This window comes from Polypterus senegalus, chromosome 14 (genome assembly GCF_016835505.1).
Source record: "Polypterus senegalus isolate Bchr_013 chromosome 14, ASM1683550v1, whole genome shotgun sequence".
Lineage (NCBI taxonomy): Eukaryota > Metazoa > Chordata > Cladistia > Polypteriformes > Polypteridae > Polypterus > Polypterus senegalus.
Genome location: NC_053167.1, coordinates 111,319,037 through 111,343,806, shown reverse-complemented (window position 1 = coordinate 111,343,806; position 24,770 = coordinate 111,319,037). Strand labels below are relative to the sequence as shown.

General features: G+C 36.1%; 1 protein-coding gene across 7 annotated transcripts in view; it reads left to right on the top strand.

Moving 5' to 3' along the window:
- Window positions 1–24,770, top strand: part of camsap2a (calmodulin regulated spectrin-associated protein family, member 2a) — a 200,446-nt gene that overhangs the window by 157,653 nt on the left and 18,023 nt on the right. For 2 of the 7 annotated variants that reach the window (XM_039735961.1, XM_039735963.1), the window contains 7 exons: window positions 1,247–1,320; window positions 1,990–2,059; window positions 4,645–6,769; window positions 9,028–9,164; window positions 16,221–16,441; window positions 19,554–19,650; window positions 22,805–22,870. In XM_039735961.1, the coding sequence (XP_039591895.1) occupies window positions 1,247–1,320; window positions 1,990–2,059; window positions 4,645–6,769; window positions 9,028–9,164; window positions 16,221–16,441; window positions 19,554–19,650; window positions 22,805–22,870 (2,790 nt within the window). The remainder of the gene's footprint in view (window positions 1–1,246; window positions 1,321–1,989; window positions 2,060–4,644; window positions 6,770–9,027; window positions 9,165–16,220; window positions 16,442–19,553; window positions 19,651–22,804; window positions 22,871–24,770) is intronic. The other 5 variants (XM_039735967.1, XM_039735966.1, XM_039735968.1 and 2 more) reach the window with 3 other exon arrangements.

Here is a 24,770-nt window from a genome sequence, read left to right as displayed (position 1 = left end):
CAATATATTGAATTTTATCATCTTAAAATATGTTTGAAAAATTGAAATGTTCGGTTTAAAAGCAGGCCATACACTGCCTTCTTTTCAGAGCTATCACCCTCAAGGTGTAACGCAAGCTTCATCCACCTGGATATTCAACGCATACGAGATGATGCATTCTGCCCAGCCAGAAGTGAGACCTAATGAGTGTGGCTGAGGAGTCCACCAGAGTTAATGTTAAACCAGTCCTCTGTCTCAGGGTCAGAAGTGGGTTCTTCTCCCACTTCTGGCACCAAATATAGCGACTTGGAGGTGCAAGGAAATCGAGAAATAGAATCAGCATTTTATACAAGGCTGGTGGTGAGTGTCCCTAAAATGGACCATTGATTTCTTCACCCAGGGAGATAGGCTTTAGCAGCAGGGACATGGGGTTGAAGTGCTCTCGAAGTTCGTCTGCAGCCCCCTCCCCACTATCCAAGCTCTCAGGACCTGCTAATATGGCTGATCTTTCCAAGTATCCCTGCCCCTTCATCCACGTGCTCAGCCATCCAAGGAATGTGTCATTCTTAGGCCTAGACCCAGTGGTGCTACAGCATATTGAGATTTACTCAATAATCTGTTAATTATATTTAACAGATTTAAACAATCTGTTTGAAATATCCACCTTATAATCTCAGTGCATTCACTGTAGTATAAAATAGCGGCCATTGTTATATGCATGTTGGATTTGCCCTGATAGTGTCCTATTTTCATTAAAGATGATATAAAATCCCATTGTCTTGATACATACCTTTATAAGTAGCAGGTCCATTTGGGGCCTTTCTTGATATCAAGTTGCATAAATTGGAAAAGTACTTGCCAAGTGATAAAATTTGTGATAATAAAGCATGTTGCAGCTTTGGCAAATAATTCATGAAAGCATTGGTAGCAAAAGTCTATGGACTGATTTTGTTTTGATTCCTAATCATGTATTTGCTAACTCGGCAGTTTTTCTGTAGTTTTTGAAAACTACCTGTTTAGAAGTTATGAAATCTTTCCCATAAAAATGGTAGTAGACTCATAAAGCGTCTTCTGTGTTTTCTGCTGCATTCAAATCACTGGGGTGACAGTATAATGTTTGTAGTTTCATATGTTTATTAGCAAAATACGTTAAATTGTGGAATGATATTTTTAGATATATTTTCATAAGCACTTTTTAGGTTTCACTCCATGTTTACAATGTTGTATTCTCACATTTAAAAATATTGTTTATTGATTTATTTTTCAGCCAAACACCATCTCTTCCAGCCTCTCTTCTACCTCTCAGGCATTCCCTGCAGAACCCCCAGAAGGCCATTTCGGGTAATAAGAGATCTAGTTTTTATTAAGAATGTGAAATGTTTTTTAAGAAACAGATGAGGGGGAAACATTTTGAATAGTTTTCACTCCATGATTATTTTTTTTTGAGAAAATTGACTGTATTCCATTATAAAGCAGAAGTATTATAATGGAATATTACCATATGACGATTTTACTTGTGAATTGTCTTCCAATTTACATCACATTTATGTAAAATGTTAAAAAATACTTACACTTCACCTACATAACAAAGAAATGTGTTAAATTAACTGTTCCAGTATGACTAAGTATAGGAGTTTGGTTGAAAGTGCCCAGCGATGGGCATTCTGTCTAAATACTTGACGCTGCTGTGATAGGCTCCTACCCCCAGTGCCATGTAATGAGAAAGAGAAGATCATAAAATAAATAATATTAAATGAATGGCCTTTCAGATTAAGATGGTGCATTCTCGGGTTTTAGGTTTGTTGAACTGCATTGTTCTTAATGCATTGACAGGCCTTTTTTCCAGACTCCAGTATCCACTATTGAAGTGTGTTATTACCAGAACATTCCCTTTGTAGTGCTGAATTAGATATCTTGCAATGCCATGTTAAAAAAAAAAGCTATTGGGAAGAGTATAGAAGATTGTTCTTAGCCAACAAAACTCTACACACTTATTTTCTTCTAATTTAGGAGTAATGAGAAGATCTACTTCAATGTCTTATGTGGATGGCTGTATTGGAACATGGCCTAAGGAGAAGCGGTTTGTAAAGATTTTCATTTCCATTAAAGAATTGCGATAGATCATCTAACTTTTAAATATACAGTATTCTTTTTATTAGCTAGGTTGTTGACTTGTTACATTCATGGTGACTTCTGGTAGATATTTAGCTGAATTGCAACTTATACGAACATTATATCCAGCTGTGATGTTGACTGCTGTGTCTTACCCTTATGAGCCAAAGTATACCAGTAGGAAGCCACCACAAACAGAGAAAAACAATACGCACAAAAAAAAGCAATAATGAAAGAAGGACAGGGACACAGGAAAATGTTCAACCTGTATCCGATCATAAACTGCACATGCATGAAATGTCCAATCCTGCTAACTTAAATGCTTTATGGAGCATTGTTTGATAAAACCTGTTGGAAAGCATGCTTTTGTTCAGACACAAGACCACTTTCTCTTGCAGTGAAATAATTTACATTACTGACATGTTTCCAGCAGACTTTGTGCTTGTACTTTTGGGTACCTCTTTCCATTTTGTGAAAATAATCTGAAAAAAGTGATTCAGGGTGGAAGGACCAAATTGACAACTGGTAGACTGCATTTCATTATTGATGTTGTTTAGCTGTAGGCTTCACAATGCAATATTGAAACATTTTACTGCATACTATATTAACAGTCAGTCTAAGCATTGCTAGCTTAATGTGGTGTATATGTGCCATTTGGGTTTTCAGAGCTCTGACTAGTGACCTTTCACCTTCCCACTTTCACCTGTTCATGTGAATTACTGATTGTACTTTTTAGAGAAATGCCAGGTCACTACTGATTTGTTAATGCAAAAATAAAAAAAAATCAATTGCAAAAATAGCAATTAAAGGTAAACTATATTTTTTATGACAATAAAGAGAGATGCAAATCAACCACACAAAAGTGATATTTCTAGCTGACCAGGCTATATTTTTTATTTTATACAATTGACCAGGGTGAAAGGTGAGCGCTACATCAGAGAGCTCAGAGAATATTGATAACTTTTTTTTCTCTAAATTGTGCGACTTGGAGCACGGAGTTCATGGGAGATTCAGGTGGAATTTATGACTCAGAAATTCATGTTTATCATCTGTTCAATAGCGTATAAACACATTTTTAGGATTGATGGCAGTTGTAGGTACATTATCTTTTCAATTTGTTTCCATATCTTAGTTATGGAAACTTAGTTACAAATTCAATGATATGCTATGACATACATTTTATTTCCAAATCATTTATTATTTGCTTTCACAGAGAGTTTTCAACCGTAAATTGTTATTGTTGTTAACCTGAAAACTCCACCTCCACCTGAACAGAGACGAGAACTATTATCCTTCCCTAGAGATACAACAGTGCTAAAGTTACACAGGCAAATTAAGTACAGTATTTTCAACTTAAAATAATAGTGGTCTATTATATTAAACCAAAAGCTTTTCCAAATTAACCTGGGCATGTTCACATTTGGACCATTACTTTAATGGCCGAAATTTTAAGCTGCACAAGGTAATGCATTATTATTGTTACTGTTATTATTAAATTCCTGAATAATGTTTTAATTAACAACAGTTGTATTTGGGACAAATAATAGCATACCAAAATAATGTTAAGTTCCAAAATACCAAATTTAAACTTTAAAACATGTGTTTTAAATCATTTTTGTGATGATGATATTTAGTATTCATCAGGGAGTTTGTACTTTATTAGCTACTATGTTACTGCCTGTCATTTGTCACTAGGGGGTTTAAAAGTTAAGTTGTTCTTTAGCTTTTTAAATTTCCTCTTGTCCAATATTCAATGTAAAGTGCAGTGTCACAATTTACATAGCTGCAGAGGTAGTATGAATGTATGTGTTGAAGACCACATGTCAGTGTTTATTCTGCAGAGATATTGTGCTTGTAATTGTTCAGAAACACTTCATCAAAGAATGACTGGCTGGAGCAGATGGTGAATGTCTCTGGACTTTTCAGATCTTTGTGTGATTTGACGTCACTCATACCCTCTGGTGGCAGACTAGCAAACATGCAGTTTTAGAAAATTCAAGAAGGATTTTACACAAGGCTTATTTAGATAATTATATAACAACAGATATAGGCTCCACTTCAATAAGTATACTAAAATCTTGAATATGCAGATGCATTTAACAACTTCAGGGATACTGTTGTGTTGTTTTTTTAATATCCTGTAAAAAATAATGTAACCAGTTAAAAATATTTAACCTATTTTACTCAGGTGTATTTGAATGTAAATTTTAAACTTTTGCTGTTGTATCAATTATTAGTGTTATTATTTGGGATAGGCTTCCCATTTTGTGACCCTGAACTGTATTAAATTGATTTAAGAGTGCTGTTATGTTATATACTTTTAAGTCATCTGATCTCTGTGGTATAGTTTGTATTAAAGGAAATATTTGTTAATAGGTCATGAAATATACAGCATATGCAGGAAAAGAGTTGTAAAATTCATGAACATATTAAATGAAACTAAGTTAAAGCAATAGTGATGAAAAGATATTAGCATAATGATTTCTTGTTACATATTTTGAAATGATTTTATTAATATTTCTAATTTTTAAAAAATTATTTACTTCTCTTCAGGTCATCGGTACATGGAGTATCATTTGATATTCCTTTTGATAAGGAAAATACTGTGCAGTCTACAGCAGCTCCCACCCGAGGGATGACAAGATCTATCAGCAATGAAGGTCTTGGGTTTAAAGTCAATCCAATCCCAAGGAATATAAAACGAAATTTGTTGTTTCAGCCTGTAAATGGACAAAATGAGACAGAAGGTATTGAAGAGGAAATTTATCTCCCTGAAACATCGGGCAGATGTGCTGGAAAAAGCAGTCAAGTTAGACTTGCAAATGGACCGGTACTGGATGACTATGGCAATCATGTGGGGACACCAAGCATTGAGGAAGCTTTACAGATAATTCATGATTCTGAAAAAATGCAAGGAGTAATTCAGACTGAGAAAGTGAACAATGGATTTTTTCTCCATAGTCAAGAAATTGGAGTCAATAATTTAAAACTCAAAAGAGAAGAAGTTCTTAATGATTCTAATGAGGAAGCTAAGGGCTCACTGAGTCCAGACACAACAGAGGTGGACACTGGAATTCATGTCCGTACAGAAGACATTCAAGAAACAATGGATGAGGATTCTTCCCTTAAAGATTATACTGTAAGCATGGATTCGGACATGGACCATGACTATGAGCTAAAGGTTGGGCACACAAGGGAAATCATTAGCCCTTGTCCAAGTTCAGTAAGTATTAAGTCCCAGGCTGGAAGCACAACTTCTTCTGGTTCTGGAGTTAAGATGACAAGCTTTGCAGAGCAGAAGTTTAAGAAACTGAACAATGTTGATGGCAGGAGTAGTGGAAGTAGCTCTCAGAAAACTACTCCAGAAAGTTCAGAGCTCAATATTCCACATATGGTATCATGGGCCCAGACTCCTGATGAAAGCCCAGTGAAACAAGGGAAAGATCCTACACAGCTGTTGGCGTCAGAAATGGTACAACTGAGAATGAAATTAGAAGAGAAGCGTCGAGCTATTGAAGCACAGAAGAAAAAGGTTGAAGCAGCATTTACACAACACAGGCAGAGAATGGGAAGAACAGCCTTTCTAACAGTGGTGAAGAAGAAAGGAGATGGTACATCGCCACTTAGGGAGGAAGCTGCTGGCTCTGAAGATGAAAAATTATCATCTGATGATCATATTTCAAAATCACCTGAGGATAACCGCATGAAACCTGGGAAATGTAAAAATGACATTTTGGATAATTTAGATTCACCCCAAGGCAGGTGGTTAAAATCACCCAATGAGGAGGCTATTGTGGAGAGTGACCTCTTAGAGTATACAAAATCCATAGAGAAACTGAATTCTTCATTATTCTTTTTGCAGCAGGAAATGCAGCGTTTAGCACAACAGCAGGAAGTTATAATGCAGATGAGGGAGCAGCAAGCATGGGTTATATCTCCACCTCAGCCATCACCCCAAAAGCAAGTTAGGGAGTTGCGTACATCCTCCCGCTCAACTGGTTCCATGTCTCCTGTTTTGTCATCTGGGGAGTCTCCTAGAACATCTCACAGGTCTCCTCAAACTATCACAAGAAAATCTGCATCTTTTAATTCCAAAACTCCAAGGACTCCAAGGCCTAGCGATCTAAAACTAACACCTTTTAACCGGATTTTGACACCACCCCAGTCGGTAGATAGCCTTCCACGTTTGAGGAGATTCTCCCCAAGCCAAACGCAGACTAGATCATTTGTATGCCTTGGAGATGATCACAGTATTCAAAAGGATTTAGACTCAGCAGATCATACTTCTGCAGAAGAAGATAAAACCATTGCCTCAGTAAAAGAGAGGGTTTTAGAAGTGTTACCAGTGGTTGAAAAGGCCATAGATAATAAGGAAAAAACAAAAGAGGTAGGAGGTCTGCAAGTGGAGGAGAAAGACGACAATAAGGGAAAGCTCTTAGAATCAAGTGTTTCAGAGATTTTGTCGCAGACTGTTACAGAGACTGTAATTGTGACTCCTAATGCTGATAGTTCTGTTGAGTTTAATGATGATACGTCCAAGAATTCAAGTTTAATTGAGGTGCCCCTGTCAGTTTTAAAGCCACTAGATGGTGAAATCCTGGAAGAAGCAAATGATGGAGAAGCTGGAATGGATAATTATGATGAAGAGCAGAAAATGTGCTGTGGATTCTTTTTTAAAGTAAGCGTTGATAATCCTATTAGCACAACATAAACACATCAGTGACCTCATGTCATTTTTGGAATTACTATTTTGTCATCTTTACATACAAGTTTTTGTCTGAAAACATTTATAAACAACTTTTTTCTACTTCACTTTTTCATAGTAAATATCATACACAATGTGGTAATTAATTTTCCTGTAAACCTCAACAAATTAACTTTGGTTGGAATTATCTTTAGAACAGTTGTAGCATTTAATTGTTTAGCAGTTAGAGTTTGAGGTATCAAAGTGAACCTATCATTTAGTGTGTTGGCTCTGTTTTTTTAACAAATAAACAGGCAGTTGCTGTAAAGTTTCAACAACTTCTTTTTAATATCTTTCAAGACAAAAAAGGTTAAAATGTGTGGTAACACTTCATAATTATTAAACTTTTACAAACCCTTTGGGTGTATGCTGTTCAACTTTCAAGTAGATGCTGCAGCAAGAGTTACAGCTAATGAATCAGTGATTTATAAAGCTGTGGAGAAGCTTTCTATAATGTTTATTAATGACTTAATAATGAAAGATAGTCTTAAGTGTTACTAGATTTTGTTTACTTTGTAGAAGTAATAATAGTAGGACTAGTATTACAGAATATAGTGAAATTTTTACTTTAATGTCCATCCACAATGCAGCACATTGCCAGTCTCCAGTGCAATTATATAGATCAATTTACCTGATGCAATCTTTACCCCTGTTTCTATTCCACTTATTCAGTGACACTCTCCTGATTCCTTGTGGAAAAAAAATCCAGTACAGTACATACATATTCTGAGCTTATGAGTCATTATTGTCACTTATACAGGATACATTGAAATTGTTACTTGCTTGGGCTAATCAATATGGAACATGTCACCACTCTTTGGAGCTTTGATTACTAGGTTTAACTACCTTGCATCAAGTTTGTAGCTTCCTTGCCTGAAAAACCTTAGGAGATACAGTAGATTAACTCATTTTGCCCTAGAGATATGATATGATATGATGTCCATTTTAAATTAAGTCATAAAAGGAAATAATAAATTTCAGTATATTAAAAAACAGTATGACCATACATAAGGTTGTAAAACATAAAAAAATATATAGGTGCAAATCTGTAGACCCCATCTTAAACATGAACATGCATGGTGTTTTATAAAATTTATTTCAAAAATTAGGTCTTGTTCCCTGTGTCTTCTTTTTTGCTCCTGAAGTTAAAATTAAGACTAAAAGAAAGAAGATTTGGTACTGTGTTAGAAATCCAGGAAAAAAAAACATTGTAACAAAAGATGAGTTAGAAGAAGTGTTAAAAGGGATGGGAGAAGCGCAGGGCTAAGTGTATTGCGTCTCAAGGAGAGTATTTTGAAGGTGGCTAAAAGAGAATTGCTGTAAGTTTAACAATGAAGTGTTTTCTTTTTTTTCTTTTTTTAAGAATTCCAGAAATTTTTTTGGTACCTCCTTATAGATTCTCTTTATCCAGTATTAGATTTTAGAAACCTGAAAACGTTCAGTGTGAAAAGTTTTCATTAACAAGGAAATTAGTAATAGGTAAATACTTTTTCCACAGTAATATGTATACATATTTTATTAATATGCTGAATATCATCCATCCATCCATTATCCAACCCGCTATATCCTAACTACAGGGTCACGGGGGTCTGCTGGAGCCAATCCCAGCCAATACAGGGTGCAAGGCAGGAAACAAACCCCGGGCAGGGCTCCAGCTCACCGCAGGGTGCACACACACACATGTCTACACACCAAGCACGCACCAGGGACAATTTAGAGTCGCCAGTGCACCTAACCTGCATGTCTTTGGACTGTGGGAGGAAACCCACACAGACACGGGGAGAACATGCAAACTCCACGCCAGGAGGACCCGGGAAGCAAACCCGGGTCTCCTAACTGCAAGGCAGCAGCGCTACCCACTACACCACCGTGCTGCCTCCTAAATATAATAAATAATCAATTTCTGAATATTTTCGTATTTTCTCTCATTGGTTATTGTTAAGGCATTGATATTACACTTTCAGGGATCTAGACAAAGAATGCAGATACTGAAAATGCATGCATTTGCATTATCTGGCATTGAGGAACATTATCACCTTAAAACGTAGCCCAGACATCTCAGTTTACCTCTAAAAACCTGCATGGATTTTACTGTCTCAGAATTTGAATTCAGATGTATTCTGCCGACTAACATGTCAATTATGTTTAATTTGTTGTTGTTAGTTATATTTGTTTTATTTCACTGCCAATAGGATGATCAGAAAGGAGAAGATGATATGGCAATGAAACGAGCAGCTCTACTAGAGAAACGTCTTAGGAGAGAGAAAGAGAATCAGGAGAGGAAACAACAGTTAGAGGCAGAATTGGAGCAGAAAAAAGAGGAGGCCAGGTAGGCTAATCAGCTTGGGTTTTGTTTTTCATTGCCATGTTTTAAAGTAAGTTCAGCATTATCAAATCACAAAAGAGAGAGTTAAAGTTTGGTAACCTAAACTATTATTATAAGAACTGTAGATTCATAGAATTATGTACTTGTTTAATGTATAATGGCCATTTTATACACAACATCAAATCAAGCAATTCAAATTTGAAATACAAATTCTGATTATTAATGTGTGACACAGTTGTATTAGCACAATTAATGGGCTTGGTACAATTAGGTGCCTAAATACTTGAATATTAACTAAACCCAGTTAGTGGGACACACCACTGTGGGCTGGAGTGGCTCGTACTGGATCGCTATTAGACAAAGTGGGCTCCATAGATCCATTTTGCCACAAGCACATTTCAAATGGTTCGACTTGAGGTTTACAGTGATTTATCTAGAAGAGGCAGTCACTCCAATTCAACCCAAGGTATTCACAGGAGGATAAGCTGAGCAAAGATTGCTGCATTTTTTAAAGAAAGACATAGTTTCCTGTCTTCAGCTTGTGGAAGTCCCACTAGATTTCTGGATTTTTCAGGTTTATCAAATTTGTAACTTTTTGTTAAATGTCAGAAACAATTTATTTAAAAAATCTGATCTTTAAAGTAAGAAACTCATTCTGACTATCAGACTTGGTGAATGAGATGTCATAATGAAGGACTGGGTTTAATTCCTGACCATGTCACTGTGGTGACCAAACACTCTAATTTTGTTTTACAATCCAAAGACAAGCATGTTTGTCACTAAATTTTCCTGATGTGAGTTGTGCTGTGATGGACTGGTATCTCATTCAGTATAGAGGTCTGAATTCCTGTGGAAATCCAATCTGCAGAACCAGATTCCTTTTTTGTGTGGGATGGGACTAACATTTAAGAGTAGACTATTCCTGTGGTGGGAAGCAGGTGGGCAGAGTGCAGATGAAACTCTGAGAAGATTCTGGAAAAATCAATAAACTATACACACATTAATAATAGTAATAAACACAATAATATGTGTGTGTGTGTGTTATTTCACTACTATGTATCATCATCAGTTTTATAATCAAAACTGTTTCACTATAAAAGTGCATACAGTCAGAAAAGTTGCATGTGTCTGTGATGTGCTTGTGTCCTTTTGATTTTTCAAATTAATTATTTCAGGCCTTGTGTTTCATGAGCATAGCAACTTGTGTGGGGTGATGCACAATATGATTTCTGATTTGACTACAGTTTTTTTTCTTTGTATCTGTATCAACTTACCTTGGCAAATTCAAGGCATGTTCCACTGTGCTGGGGCTGCAGACTCGCATCTTATCTGGAGATTATGTGACTAACACATCTTTTAAATGCTAGTTAGCCAAGCAGCCATCTTTTGGGAAGACTAGATTTTGTTTTTCAAAGAAGAGGAACCGGGCAGACATCAAAATCTGTCACATACTTTCCTACTGTGCACAATAGATCTTTATTAATTTTTGTAATAAAACAATTTGATAAAGTTTAAACATCTTATTTTTGTTGAACTATTTTTTAAACTGTTTAAGGACTTGCAGGGTTGCAATTTCTCTTACATAATAGCAAGAAAGAAAAAAATTGCAAAAAAATTCTATTTTAAAATGTGCTTTTACAGAACAACTGACATCTTAACATCCATGTGTTTTCTTAATCCACTTAGCCAGGGCAGGGACAGGGGGCAGCTGAAGCCTATGCTTCATTTGGTACAAGGCATGAACAAAACCTGGACAGTGCACCAGTCCATTGCATGGTGACCACATACAGTCGCTTGGGCCAATTTAGCAATACCAGTTCACCTAATGTAAATGTCTTTGGAGTGTGAAAGGAAATGAGGGCAAATGGTAGAAATCCACTTGGATACGGAAAGAACATGCAAACTCCTCGCAGAGAGCATCCAGGACGTGACCCCCAAGTATCCTAATTGCGATGCAGCATTGGTACTATTGCACCAGCATGCTACCTATATTTTAACACTGGAAGTAGAGATTTAAGAAAATTTTGTTGCAAGAAAATTTAATTTTACTTTAATTAAAACTTTAAGAAAATTTGTCGCACAAATTTAATTTTCATGTTGATATCTCGAATAAAGCTTGCTGTACACAGTTTGGAAATTTCAAAATCTCCCATTGGAAAGTTTTGGCAAATTTGCTAAGTTGCCTTTCTTGAATCAAGTTACTTATCTTTCCTGTCCAACCAACAACAGTAATTTTATGCTAAATGAGTAAGTGACATCTCAGAATTTTATAAAGTACTTGTTGCCTTAAGGCCACATTTTTGTAACAGTTTAGGTGAGATGTGACATCAATCAGAAATTCCAAGTCTTTGAGCCAGTCGTCATTAATGAGACTCTGTAGGCAATTCATGTATTTCCAGCAAAAACAGAGAGATACCACTTTTCAAAGTCCAGAAATTCAAGAGTGCCTTGTCTTTTCATAGCTATCTGATTTCTGAGTCCAAAAGCAGTTCACCATATTGTGTTCATCCTTTTGACTGTCTGTACTTGTGTATATAGTGGGCATTGCAATTTTGCTTGCACGTCTCAAAAGTAAATCCACAGCTTGTTTCATATACACAGTAGTTTTGTTCCATATAGTGCCTCCTGATGAATAACACAGTTCTATTTTTAAAAAAACACAGGTCAAGAATTTTTTCCAACTATTGCAAACGTTTGAGTTTTTGACCTGTTAAGGCTGACATGCCATCAGTGAAGATGCCATCCATTTTTTACCATTCTGTTATTTCAATCTACACATGGCTTAAAAGTTTTAAATGGGGTCACTCCTTTTAGTAGTCTCTTACTTTAAGTCATGTCTAGGGTGTTATTCAGTCAGTCAGTCATTGTCCAACCCGCTATATCCTAACACAGGGTCACGGGGGTCTGCTGGAGCCAATCCCAGCCAACACAGGGCGCAAGGCAGGGTGCCAGCCCACCGCAGGGCACACACACCAAGCACACACTAAGGACAATTTAGGATTGCCAATGCACCTAACCTGCATGTCTTTGGACTGTGGGAGGAATCCGGAGCACCCAGAGGAAACCCACGCAGACATGGAGAGAACATGCAAATCCAGGTCTCCTTACTGTGAGGCAGCAGCGCTACCATATTCAATAACTTCAAAATTATCATCTATTGCTCAAACATGAATTACCACCTGAGCAGTACAGCAAATACCATTGGATTCATTGATTTCCAAAGAAATAAAGTACAGTTTTGTAACATGTAGTGCTATTTGATGGTGAACCTCATGGACAGGCTTTTTAAATTTTGACTCAACTTGTTTGTCACCCAGCACTCTTAACAGCAGTTTTGAATGCAGGAGTGATTATTCTGCGTCAGAGAATGGCATCTTTTTGATTGCCAAGATTAATGTTCTGTTCTTTGTACTTGTCAAATAATGAATACTTACTATTTAAACTTTTTTTTAGCTATAATATTCATTCTTAGATTTAACCTAACTGGACTTTGAAATTGGATATTAAGGTCTGAATTCAGGGCAAACAATGTCCACACATTGACTTTTTTTGCATTCTTTGATCCTGTAACTTTAGAAAGGTTTTAATGTTTATTATTTGAGCAAAAAAATTATTCTAGCACAGTGGGACTACAGTACATTATGACAGCAAGATGTTCATATCAATTACAGCACAAACATGCAACCCAGATTTAATGTTAGGAGGTCACACGGGGCAAAGTAGGCAAGCCAATGGTAGTAAAGGTTACAAAAATACAGCGAAATGCATCCAGAAGTAAATGTGGACATCAGAAGTACAAAGCAAAATGACAGTGTCTGGTTGTTAACAGCAGAGGTCACCAAAATCATTATGTTGACATTTTTCAGCAGTGATAAAGTTTTAGTGGGCTGCTTTCTAAGAGCTGACAGGCCAGGGTTAGAAAGCCACTGCTGTAATATATTGAGAGAAACATTTCCAACTTTAAAGATTTACATTGTTTCCACAGAATTTGGGCATATGTGTGATAAAGCAGTAAAATATTTAAAAAACAAAGCATTAAATAAAGTGTATACTGTAAAACAAAAAGAGGTAGTGCAAAGACATTCTTTTTACAAGTGTATACTCATCAAAAGCAACAATCATGAGCACAAAATGTTATCCCAATAATTTAAAGAAATACCTAAAAATAATATATCAGTGTACTACAGTGAGAAGGCTTAGGAACTTTGAAGCGGTGATCGTAATCTGCATTGATGGTTAGGTGAATACGTAAAACATAGTGGCTATCCACAAGTAAAGTCTGTTGCAATAAATGTAATAGCTAATATCTTGAGGGTATAGCTTGACACCATTTATTCAATCAATGTTTTAAACCAGGTTTGGGTTATCTTTGTACTAACGTGCTGCACTTCCTACAGACCTTTGTTCCTGTCTTTTATGGGTTATGAAACTTGTCATTTCTTTAGGTGTTCTGCTTTTTTTTTACCTATCATAATTCTATCCATCCATCCATTATCCAGCCCACTATATCCTAACTACAGGATCACAGGGGTCTTCTGGAGCCAATCCCAGCCAACACAGAGCGCAAGGAAGGAAACAAACTCCGGGCAGGGCACCAGCCCACCGGGCAGGGCACACACACACACACATACCAAGCACACACTAGGGACAATTTAAAATCGCCAATGCGTCTAACCTGCTGTCTTTGGACTGTGGGAGGATCATAATTCTATCATGTCTGAAATTCCTTCCAGCCTATTCATTCCTTTTTTTGGAGAAAATCAACAAACTGCACCCAGGATAATTAGAACCTCTTGATTCCTCAACATTTATTTATTTTTTTTTTTCAAAATATATTTTAAAGCAATTAATTTATGGTAAACACACATAATGGTAAAAATGGCATCAGTTTAAACTACAGTTGCTATTTTCTTTGTTGTATACAACTCATGGTTTCTTGCCATCTGATTAATGGAATAATAAATACATAAAACACTTCTTAAAAGTGAGTGAATTGAAATAAAGCAAACAGTATAGAATATAGACCCAAGAGATCATGGTGTATTTAAAAACAATCTAGCAGGGAACTGAGAAGAGAAGAGAAATATTACATTAAGAAACTGAATTTATTTTATTTTTGTATAGCACTCTCCCCCGAGCTCAGGCACACTCTGGTAATCTGGTAAAATGCAAGTATAAATTTTACAGTTTATTAATTACATAATGAATACATATAAAGACACGGATTTGTTTAAACAGCTAGGAATACAGGGTACTCAAAATCTAATTAACATAAATGGAACCCAATAATATCTGCACATTAATTCATTTTTGAATTGTGGCCTGTTGACAATGGAGGAGAGGAAAACAAAAACTCCAGTCAGCAGCATCCATGGAGAAAGTAAACCTCTGAGGGGTCCACAGTCACGTAAAAGAGAAAGTCAGAGGCAAAGTCAAACGCTGAAATGGCTCCAGCTGCAATGGCAAAGACTGCCCACCTCACTGCAGAATAAAGGCACTCTATACTGTAGTGAAAATGGTCATTCATGCACATGTTTATTGAGCATTTTAAACTTGACGTATGGAATCCATTTCAAAACATGACACTCTTAATTAACCAAAATGTAAACATAAAAAAATATAAAATATATAAATTATATATTTTGGAGCAAAAAAATTACTGTATTATTGTCATGGCTGTTTTGTGGGTTTCACATCAGGGTTTGTTTCCATGATAGATACACAGAAGTTTTCAGAAACATTTCACCCCATGATAAGCTTTTTTTTTTGCCATCAGTTTAAATTATCTTGGGTAATAGTTACAAACTTTGATTGCAATGTCATGCAGTGAACTGAACAACAGCAGTTTGCCTCCTCAGTTCCTATCAAAGCTGTTAATCTAACCAAAGTGTTATTTTTCCCAAGAACGCTGCCTACAGATGAATATCTAGTTAAATCTTGAACATTTTGTGTTTTCTCAAAAATCATAAAGGTTAACAGGAAAAACATGTCGCTCACAGCTGAATATAAATTTGGAGTCTGTACCAAAATGTGAAAGTGACTTGAGGTTTCATTATTCAACTGTTGTGAAAAAAATATATCAAGCAATAGAGTAACTTTATCTTTCACTTAGGAAAAAAAAGTGCACAGGAGGTCTTTATGCCTTCAGTAAAATGTCAGAAGAGCAAGGACATACAATTGTCAACAAGCAAATACAAAGGCTAATGGAAAAAGATGAAAATTACTTTTACCATGATTTGGGTTTTCTGAACAAGTGTTCATGCCTCGGTTTGCACCTGGCCACAGCTTAAAAGAAGAGTCTAGAGGCAAGAGAATCGGACATTGAAACGAAGGTGCAGAAAGAAAAAGAATGGAGGTTAATGAAAGAGAGAAGAAAGCAAGCGAAAGGCAGGGTTAGAAGTCAGGTGGTCAGGAGTTAGCCCCTGAGGGCCTGAAGAGGGTGCTCCCATCATGTGACATGCATTATGGGGTGTCTCCGGCTATTGCCTAAGGACTTTTAGTGGGGGTTGTATGTGTGGTGCCCCATAGATGCTGAAGAACTGATGATGGGAACATGAGCCAGGTTAGATGGTTCACTGCACCTGCTGATGGATGTCTTCTTTCACTGGAAGGTCCAGACAGGACAAGCAGGGGAGACACCCAGATTTAGAAAGAAGCATTGGAGGTCATGGTTTTAAAGAAATAAGGATCTGCCTTGAGTTTTAATCTCATTTTACTAAACTTATTTATTAAGCACTTGTTTTATTGTATTACTTATTTATTGAATTAAGAATTTTGGCAATGTACTTTTTGATCACATTGATGTGAATAACTCACTTATCACTTTGCACCAACCCTTTGCTGACTGTTTGTGTCCTTATTTGCCCAGCTCATCTCAGTTCATGACTATTGACAGTTCCGAGTGCAAGCTGTCCAAGGATGTGGAACCAACCCTGACTGTCATCATGTTACAAGTTTATAGTACTAGTGCATATATAAAACTGAATACCTCTGATTATTGTCAGCCCTTCCTTTAGTAACCCTTAAGAATATGAACCACTTTTTGATATTTTTACTTAGAATCAAAGCAGAAGAAGACCGCCAGAAAAAAGAAGATGAGAAAGCCCGACGGGAGTTTATTAAACAGGAGTATCTAAGAAGAAAACAGTTAAAACTGATGGAGGATATGGACACGGTGATCAAACCTCGCCCAGCTAGCTGCAAACAGAAGAAGCCACGTCCCAAATCTGTTCATAGAGACATAATGGAATCCCCCAAAACTCCTGTTAGAGCTCCAGCAGGTAACACAGGGCCCTCACCCCAGAGAGTCTGTTCTGCTGTATGCTTTCTGCCACCTGTTTGAAATTAAAAAGGCTAAAGCAAACATTTTCCTTTTTCTAAATTCTTTTTAGATGCTTTATTAACTAAAATGTTTGAGATATTAATTAAAATCCGCATGTACTGTATGAAAATCTGCCACTTTTTGACACAGAAATAATAATCTGTTTTGCTCCTCACCTTAATTTTTGCTTTTAATTTCCTTGGGCTTGAATACTTTATAATTAACTCTCTAATAATCGTTTGCAACTGCAAGTACTTTTTTTGGGCTTTCTTTATGCAATGCATCCTCAAAGCTTCAGTTGGAAAAGCATTCACGTGACCTCCTTAAGACCTGGCTGCTAGATGAAAATTGATTTTAAAATGGCCAGTGTCCCCATACAATTCTTTGCAATAGCCAGAATATTAATTTATTTTTAATATAGTAAGATATGTTATAATGCATTACCATTGTTTCCATTTGTGCTGAATCAGTATTTGTTGTGTAAATCTATTCATGAAGGTCCTCGAGGTGCACTTTGTCCAATGTAAACTTTGTTTACCATAATTGTAAATAACTTGCCTTACATTTAGTTTATGGAGTCCAGGCTACTAAGGTAGCCTCTCTTCCATGCCTATGTGTTGCTAGCTTGTAAGTGAGGCATAAAGTAATATAACAGCCAATTTTCCCTTACTCAGCAATTTAGAATCAAGAAAGCAATATAACTTGTTAATAAAAGAAAAGAAAATTGGAAAAATTCTGAGCATGAGCCACCCTAATTCAGTGCCTTCTTATGAAATGTATAATTTACTTCATGAGTTACTGTAGAAGTACATAATAAACACGAATAGCTGTGTCATATATTGTAAAACTGAAAAGTCTGCCTCAATTAAAACGTCTCAACAAGCCTCAGTATTCTCTGTTGTAATGGAAATTTGTCATCTTTTACCGTCTGATAGAGGTCCATTGTTTTGTGAAGAGTAGTAACATCCCATTAGAGGATGAACTCCTGGTGTCAGTTGATGTACCATGCACAGCTTCAAGTCCTTTTTATAATTTTTGATGAGACACTTATTGGTTTACTGTTTATCATAAGAGTATAATTTTCTGCACAATATATGGTCCACAAAAGGCATAAAAATGAAGGGTTTTCGGGTCTAGTGGGCCAAAAATTCTCAGTGCCTTGCTGAACTGGTGAGTCACAACACACTTGGCAGAAAAAACAAAGTGATTTGAAAGTGTTCATAACTAATTCTAGCAAACACAATAACATGTTTGATGTTTTTTAATCATTCTAACCATCTAGATTGTCATTACTTTTTCTCACAATGGACAGATTCTTAGCATTAGAATTTTTTTTTTAATTCATCTCCTCTCTCTGTGTTAAGACATTTTCTCTTTGAGCATTTCCAACTTATGGTCGGTTCCTAGCCATTCACTTCTTGCCTTCATTCCATCCTATCAGCTGATAATTGCACAACAAAATGTACTCTCGTTGGTGTATTTTCCTTTTTTGTCATTTCTTTTTTTATAATTTTTTGTAACACCTTGAAAATTATGTAATTCTCTTCTAGTGCTTCAGAATATTTGTTTCCTTTTTCTACTACTAAAACATTTAAAATCTGTCCTTCCATGTTTTTGGTCATATTGCTGAAACATGACCATTTTCCCCATTTTAAATAATTGATGAACTTCATAAACTTTTACTGCTGCCAAACTGTATATTATATATTTAAAAAATCCCCCCAGCATTGGACAAAGTGTGCCCAATATTATGCTACAAATATAGTTACAATAAAAATTGGCAAAATGCAGGAAACGTTTTTGTACTATACATGTTGATATGTTTCTGTTTAAATGTATTGTTTATTTTTTTGTATATCATAAACTGTTTTTAATCAAAAAATGTCATTACGCATGTGTTTTGTTGCACGTAGTTAAAACCGAGGTACACATTATGTTTAGAATATGTTACATAAATATGGACTTCTTCTATCAGTTTAATAATCAATGTCTTTAAATCTAATTTGTTTTATTTCTGTAATGATTAAATACCTAAAAAAATTTTACCTGTTTCACCATTTTTAACAGTGCCAATTTACACAGCAGAATTTTTCCCAAAGCACTTTGCTTTAGAAACTGTAGCGGAGTCCATTTTTGTGTAGTTCTTGTGTTTCATGTTTCACCTGAAGAAATGTTCAGACATCAGTTGTTGTTTTAACTTGTTGCACTGTTTTATCAGTTCTGTTTATTGAAAGGTCCTTAGCAGTTTATAATATTAGGACTGTGTGCTTGTCAAAAATATAAAACATGCCTACAAATAGTACAGAATAGAATATACAATAAGAGCGCTAAAATTAGGTCAAAGAATTAGTGGGCTGTGCTCCGCTGAGCTAATCAGTCAAAGCACTAATTTCAGGGGTGTCGAACTCCAGTCCTAGAGGGCAGCAGTAGCTGCAGGTTTTCATTTAAACCATCTTCTTAATTAGTGACCAGTTTTTGATGCTAATTAACTTCTTTAGACTTAGCTTTAATTAGCTTAACTCAGGCCCCTTAGTTGGTTTTTCCTTAATTAGCAGCCAGACAGTAATGAGACATAAAACAAGCAGACATGACCAGCTCACCTGTACCCATCCAACAAAATCTGAAAATAAAGATGAAGGTCTCAGTAAGGTTGATCCCTCAGGTTACCAAAACATTTTAGGAGTTCTTAGTAAAAAACAGAATATCAAAAGTTTTGGAAATGTCTGCTGTGGCAAAAAGAGAGCAGCAACAAGCCATGGAATTGAAGAATGGGTTTAATTAACAGCAAGAATCAGCTTCTCATTAAGGAACTGGTTGGAGTCTGAAGCCCCAATTTAGCTGGTCATCTGTTAGCTTGTTTCATGTCTCATTTCTGTTTAGCTGTCATTTTAGAATTTCTAAATTCGGTGTTTAAACCATTTTATACAGTACAAGAGCGGTAAACAGAAAATTTTCGGTATTAAAATGACATATTCAGGTGGAAGAAATAATAATGAACAGACTCCTGTGTCCTTTTGAAATGTTGATTTTTTTTTCTTTTTCCCCTTCCTGTGAATTATTTCTGAATATAGGTTCACGACCCCGTGTTTTTTCAGTCTCCAGCCTTTCCCTTGCATCACTGAACCTCGGGGATAACGACAGTATCCAGTCTGGCAGACGAACTCCTAGGTAATGGATTTTGCCCTAACATTTTTTCTTACTGACTTTTTATACAGTATCTCATTACTTTTAGAGAAAATGTCAAAAAGTGAATTGGCAAAGGTGAATTAAGTACTTCATGCAATGTCCTCATTTTTCATTTGAATTTGTGTGTGTCCCACCAGTTTCACTAATGTTTCTGTATTAATATAAGTGTAAATAAATAATTATATTTGAACCAGGGTTCTGGTACATATTCATCTAGGGCTTTGTGTCTATTCACCTGTACTTTAGATGTGACACTTTTAGACTTTTGTTTAATGTTATTCATATTTACTCTAAGGCTATGTCCACATCTTTTCATTCAGAAACACAGATATTAGTCTCTGCTTTCTACTTTTGTCAACACTACCACAGTATTTTTAGCCTCCAAATGCAGAAATACATGAGAATTCTCTCCAGAGATCATATATTCCTGAGAATGTCAGCTCAGCATTGCAGTGTGGAAGGGTGAAAATGGAGAGCAGAGACTCTAATCACACTCTCATTGGTCCAGGCCTATTACTTGGCCCTTCCCTGACTGGACCCTGCTCATTATATTTTCTCAGATGCTTTGCTCGCCTTATAAATATTCATTGCTCCCAATAACAGTTATGCCTCTTCGTCTGTCCAAATAATACAACTTTTTTTTGGTTTTCATACAGTATTTGCCATTGCTGTTCTCCATTTGTAAATGTGAGCTGCAAATTAATGTCTAGCTTGGGGGTTTCTTACTCCTCCTGTTTCTGGCAATGTGTGCATGCTCAGTATAGGTGAACAGCTACATCATACTTGTTTTTGGCCCTTTTAGTGTGGGCAGAGATGCTTTCATAAATGATGTGAAAATGCTAGTGTGGGCAGAGACCATTTTACTTTAAAAACTCCTTTTTCTGAATGAGAGCATAATAGTGTGGACATTGCCTTAGAGACACTGTACTGTATGTTGAAGTTTTCATTCCATTAACAATTACCACAACTAGTTTACCATTACATTTACAGTGCACTATACCATGGAGTTATTAGCTTAAATTAAACAGTGCTCATGGGCTTTAATGCAATAATACTAATTTAATACTGAAATATTAAAAAAAAAATGCTTGAATTACAAATTATATTAATTAAATCAAATTACTGTCCTGTTACCTAGGCTGAGTTTTTACTCATTTTACCAAAAATGTTTATTGAAGAAGTCACTGTCATTATATACTTGTACTGCTCTTTCTCTTTCACCCCTTTCTTACCACAACTGAATATACAATGATTTTAATAAAGGTAGCCAAAATATTTGATTTGAAGGTAATTATATTGCCCAGTCTGCTTTAAACAAAACAAGATGGAGTATGATTGATTTTTCTATTTAGTAGTTCCAGAACCTGCTAACTTTTTTGGAATATTTTTGAAGAAAATGAACTTCAGAGGATGATGGATTAGAATACAATGTAGCATTTGCTTGGTAACACATTCTTTGTAACGTAATCTTTAAAAACAATAAATGTTATAAATAGAATATACTTTATTATATTGTATAACAGTGAAATGACACCAAATAAAATAGAAGCAGCTGGTATCAGGTTTGATTTTAAAATGTACTAGTAGGATTTTTAACTGTGCCTTTCTGATGCCATATAGAGTAGCGTTAAAAGCCAGATATCTAGAATGCATCTCTTTGCTTACCTTCACTAGCTTGGGTTCCTCCTATGCCAGAAAGGTCAAATTTCATGTTACCTTTAGTCAGTTTCGGTAGCCAGGGATTGGTTTATTAAGGCATTTGCCTTTGGCTGCTGCCCAAACCTCACAGCACCAAACCATTATGGCCAAGCTCTTGGTTTACTGGTCATTCTACGTTCCTACCCTCACCTATGGTCACGAGCTGTGAGTAGTGACTGAAAGAAGTAGACTGTGGCTAAATCAGCAGAAATGAGTTCCTTCACAGAGTGTCAGGGCTCAGGTTTAGAGATACAGTGAGGAGCACAGACATTCGGGTGGAGTTCAAAGTACAGCTGCTGTTGCTCCTCCACATCAAAAGGAGCCAGTTTAGGTGGTTCAGGCATCTGACTAGGATGCTTCCTGGATGTCACCCTGGGGACGTGTCCAACCAGGAGGAGATCTTGGGGCAGACCCAGGAAATGCTGAAGAGATTATATCCCCAGTGCCCCTGCTGGACCTAAAAAAGGTGGCGGGGAAAAGAGATGTCTGGGCATCTTTGCTTAGACTACTTCTTCCCCAAGCCGGATAAGTGGCGGAAAATTGATAGGTTGGATGTATGACAGCTACGCTATCACCCCTGCTGTTTGACTATAGTACTGTATTTTGTAAATACAGGAGTGTATCCTTAATTAAGAAAGAAGAATCTCTTGTGAATGTCGACCCCACTCTATAACCCAAAGCTGCAGAACTCGTGAAGTCTCGGCTAATTTTTAAAACAATATCCATTTTGCTTTACTTGTATTCTGAAAAAGCAAGTGCGATATTTCCAGCTGTGTATGTCATGGATCACACCTGCCAGAGTTTATCAGACAGATGTTTTTAAAATTGCTTGTAAAAGTTAAAATGTTTTTGCTTCCATTTTCAGCTTCTCAGAACAAACTCTGTGGCTGCTAATCAGTAGCCAGTGACCAATTAAAACAAGTTCTGTATACAGCCTGCATACACTTCCTGTGTCTTTGTGACTTCACTGCTCCAGTTCTCTTCCCGCATCTCAAAGGCTGGTGTGTTAGGTTAGTTAGCATCTTAAAACTTTGCTCTTCATGAGTCAGTGAGTGAGTTTTGAAGTTATTCTACAATGGTTTGACAATCCATCTAGGCTTAGTGACCACCTTAGAACCGACTAATGAAATGTATTTAATTTAGGGTTATAAATAATTCATATTAGATAGATAGATACTTTATTAATCCCAAGAGGAAATTCACATTATATGCAAATATGTAGCAGAAGCAGATGTGGTGGTGCACATATCATCATGGTATGTTGTAATGGTCTTCAACCATTGTAAGACACTAACTGGTAGTGCAAAAATAAAAATAACTTTAGAATATATTGTTAAACCCCAAATATTGCCCCTAACCGACAAGTTAAATTATTTGTTTTCCATCTTTACTTCTTTCTTTCCTTCTTTCCTTCCTTCTTTTCTCCTGCAATTTTCAGAAGTAGTAGCATAACCCCTGGCAGCCTATACCATTTACTGAAATCAACAAAACTGAACAATGCAAGGTCAGTCTCTTATCTGAATTAAATTACCTTACCATCCTTGCTTGCTAGAAGTAATCCCCCATGCTTTTATATCATCAAGGTGACACATTTTAACAAAAGGTTATAAACACTTTGGAAAATCAATGTCCGTGTTATCACTGCCAGCATAAGGGGGAGCAAAGAGAGGATCATTTTGTGCAATACTGCATGAATGCTTTTGTTGTGGCAAAGTATTCTGTAAGGTTTTGTTGCAGTTAATCAATTACTTAAAAACTTCACATGCATTCCTTAAATGTGTCAGTCCAGAATTCAGATGCTGGATAGTGTTGTGTTTCTTAACCCTGGTTACATGGACTTCATTTGGCTTCTAAATTTTATTTGGTGTCTTAATCACCAGGTTCCAATGTTAAGTTTATAATCCTAGAAATTATTAATTCTGTAAATTGTTGTATTTGTTATTATTATAAAATCACCTCCAGTAAGGAAATTGGTAAATGGAAAACCAGTGATGTCAGTGAGTCCCCAGGACCATGGTTTAGAAACCCTGCTGTAGAGGTGTATTCTATGACCATCCTGCTGCAAAATGGAGTAAACGCTAATATTATAACTTTAGTTTTATCCCACTCACAGTATCCTGGGTCCTATGTCTGGTTTCACAGTACATTTTATTCAACCCATTACTACTGTTAGAAACACTCAACATATTTCAAATAATTTTACACTTGTGTTTTGTTATTAGTAGATTGACACATTCTATTTTGAGAAATTAAATGTCCTGGATGTAATGATGGGCAATTAAATTGATGTTCTATGGTTTCAAATAAGAAAGCAGTTTTTTTTAACAACATATTGTTTTCCCCTACTGCTTAAGGCAGAAATGCATTTTCAATTAAATTAAATTTTTAGTAGTTTTCTGAGTACAGACTCAGAGCACTGGAGCATGTTTACAGGTAAAATACAACTTTGAAATTAGCTGTAGTGCAACAGATGACAGAGTTTAATAACATAAACTGTAAACACCATACTCCGACGTAACTTTTCATTGTTATTTTAGGCCAGTTTCACACAATAAAGGCCAGTTTATTACATACATTTTATATAGCGCAGGGAGGTATTGCAGTGAAATAGATACCACTGCTGCCTCAAATAGTCCTGGGTTTTGTATCTCATGTTTCCTGTTTGTCAGTGTGGAGGCTGCATGTTCTCCTCTTGTTTTTGCATAAAGTTTTCCTGGGATGTTTAGATTTACTCTTACATCCCCAACGATTTGCAGGTTATGTTATTTGTTTGTAATTATTTGACTCCAGTGTGAGTAAGTGTGGGTACGTGCCTTTGAAGGACTAGCACACTGTCCATAGTTATTTCCCACCTTGCAGCAAATGCTGCTGGGATAGGTTACACTTCCAAAGACCGTGGTAGTCTGTTCCACTAGAATTAAATGCCTGAATTTATATTTAGATACAATCCTAATTCTCCAGTATTTTTAAGCTGTAAAAAACACATCTTAGATAGTTTTGTAAGATGTGTTATAAAACACATACTGGTGTCAAAGATAACGCCTACCTTTCGTGTTGCTTCAGTAAAGCTGATGTTTAGACCAACTGAGTTAAAAAAAAAATGACAGAATATTCATACAGTCTGCATCACTCCCCTGAATAAATAACATTTCAGGGGTAAGTAGTTCTTATCCAACCACTGCTTTAATTCTGTGACACAATTAACTAAGGGTACTAACAGACAAATGTCATTTGATCTAAAAGAAAGGTGTAGCTGGGTGTCCTCTATATATGAGTGAAAGTGAATTATATGTTTTCTAGTGACAGTTCCCAATGGAATCATCTAATGTGAAAGCAGCACCAAGTCCAACAGGACAGCGTATTTAACTTCTAAATATCATAATGGAGCACTGTCAGCACATTTC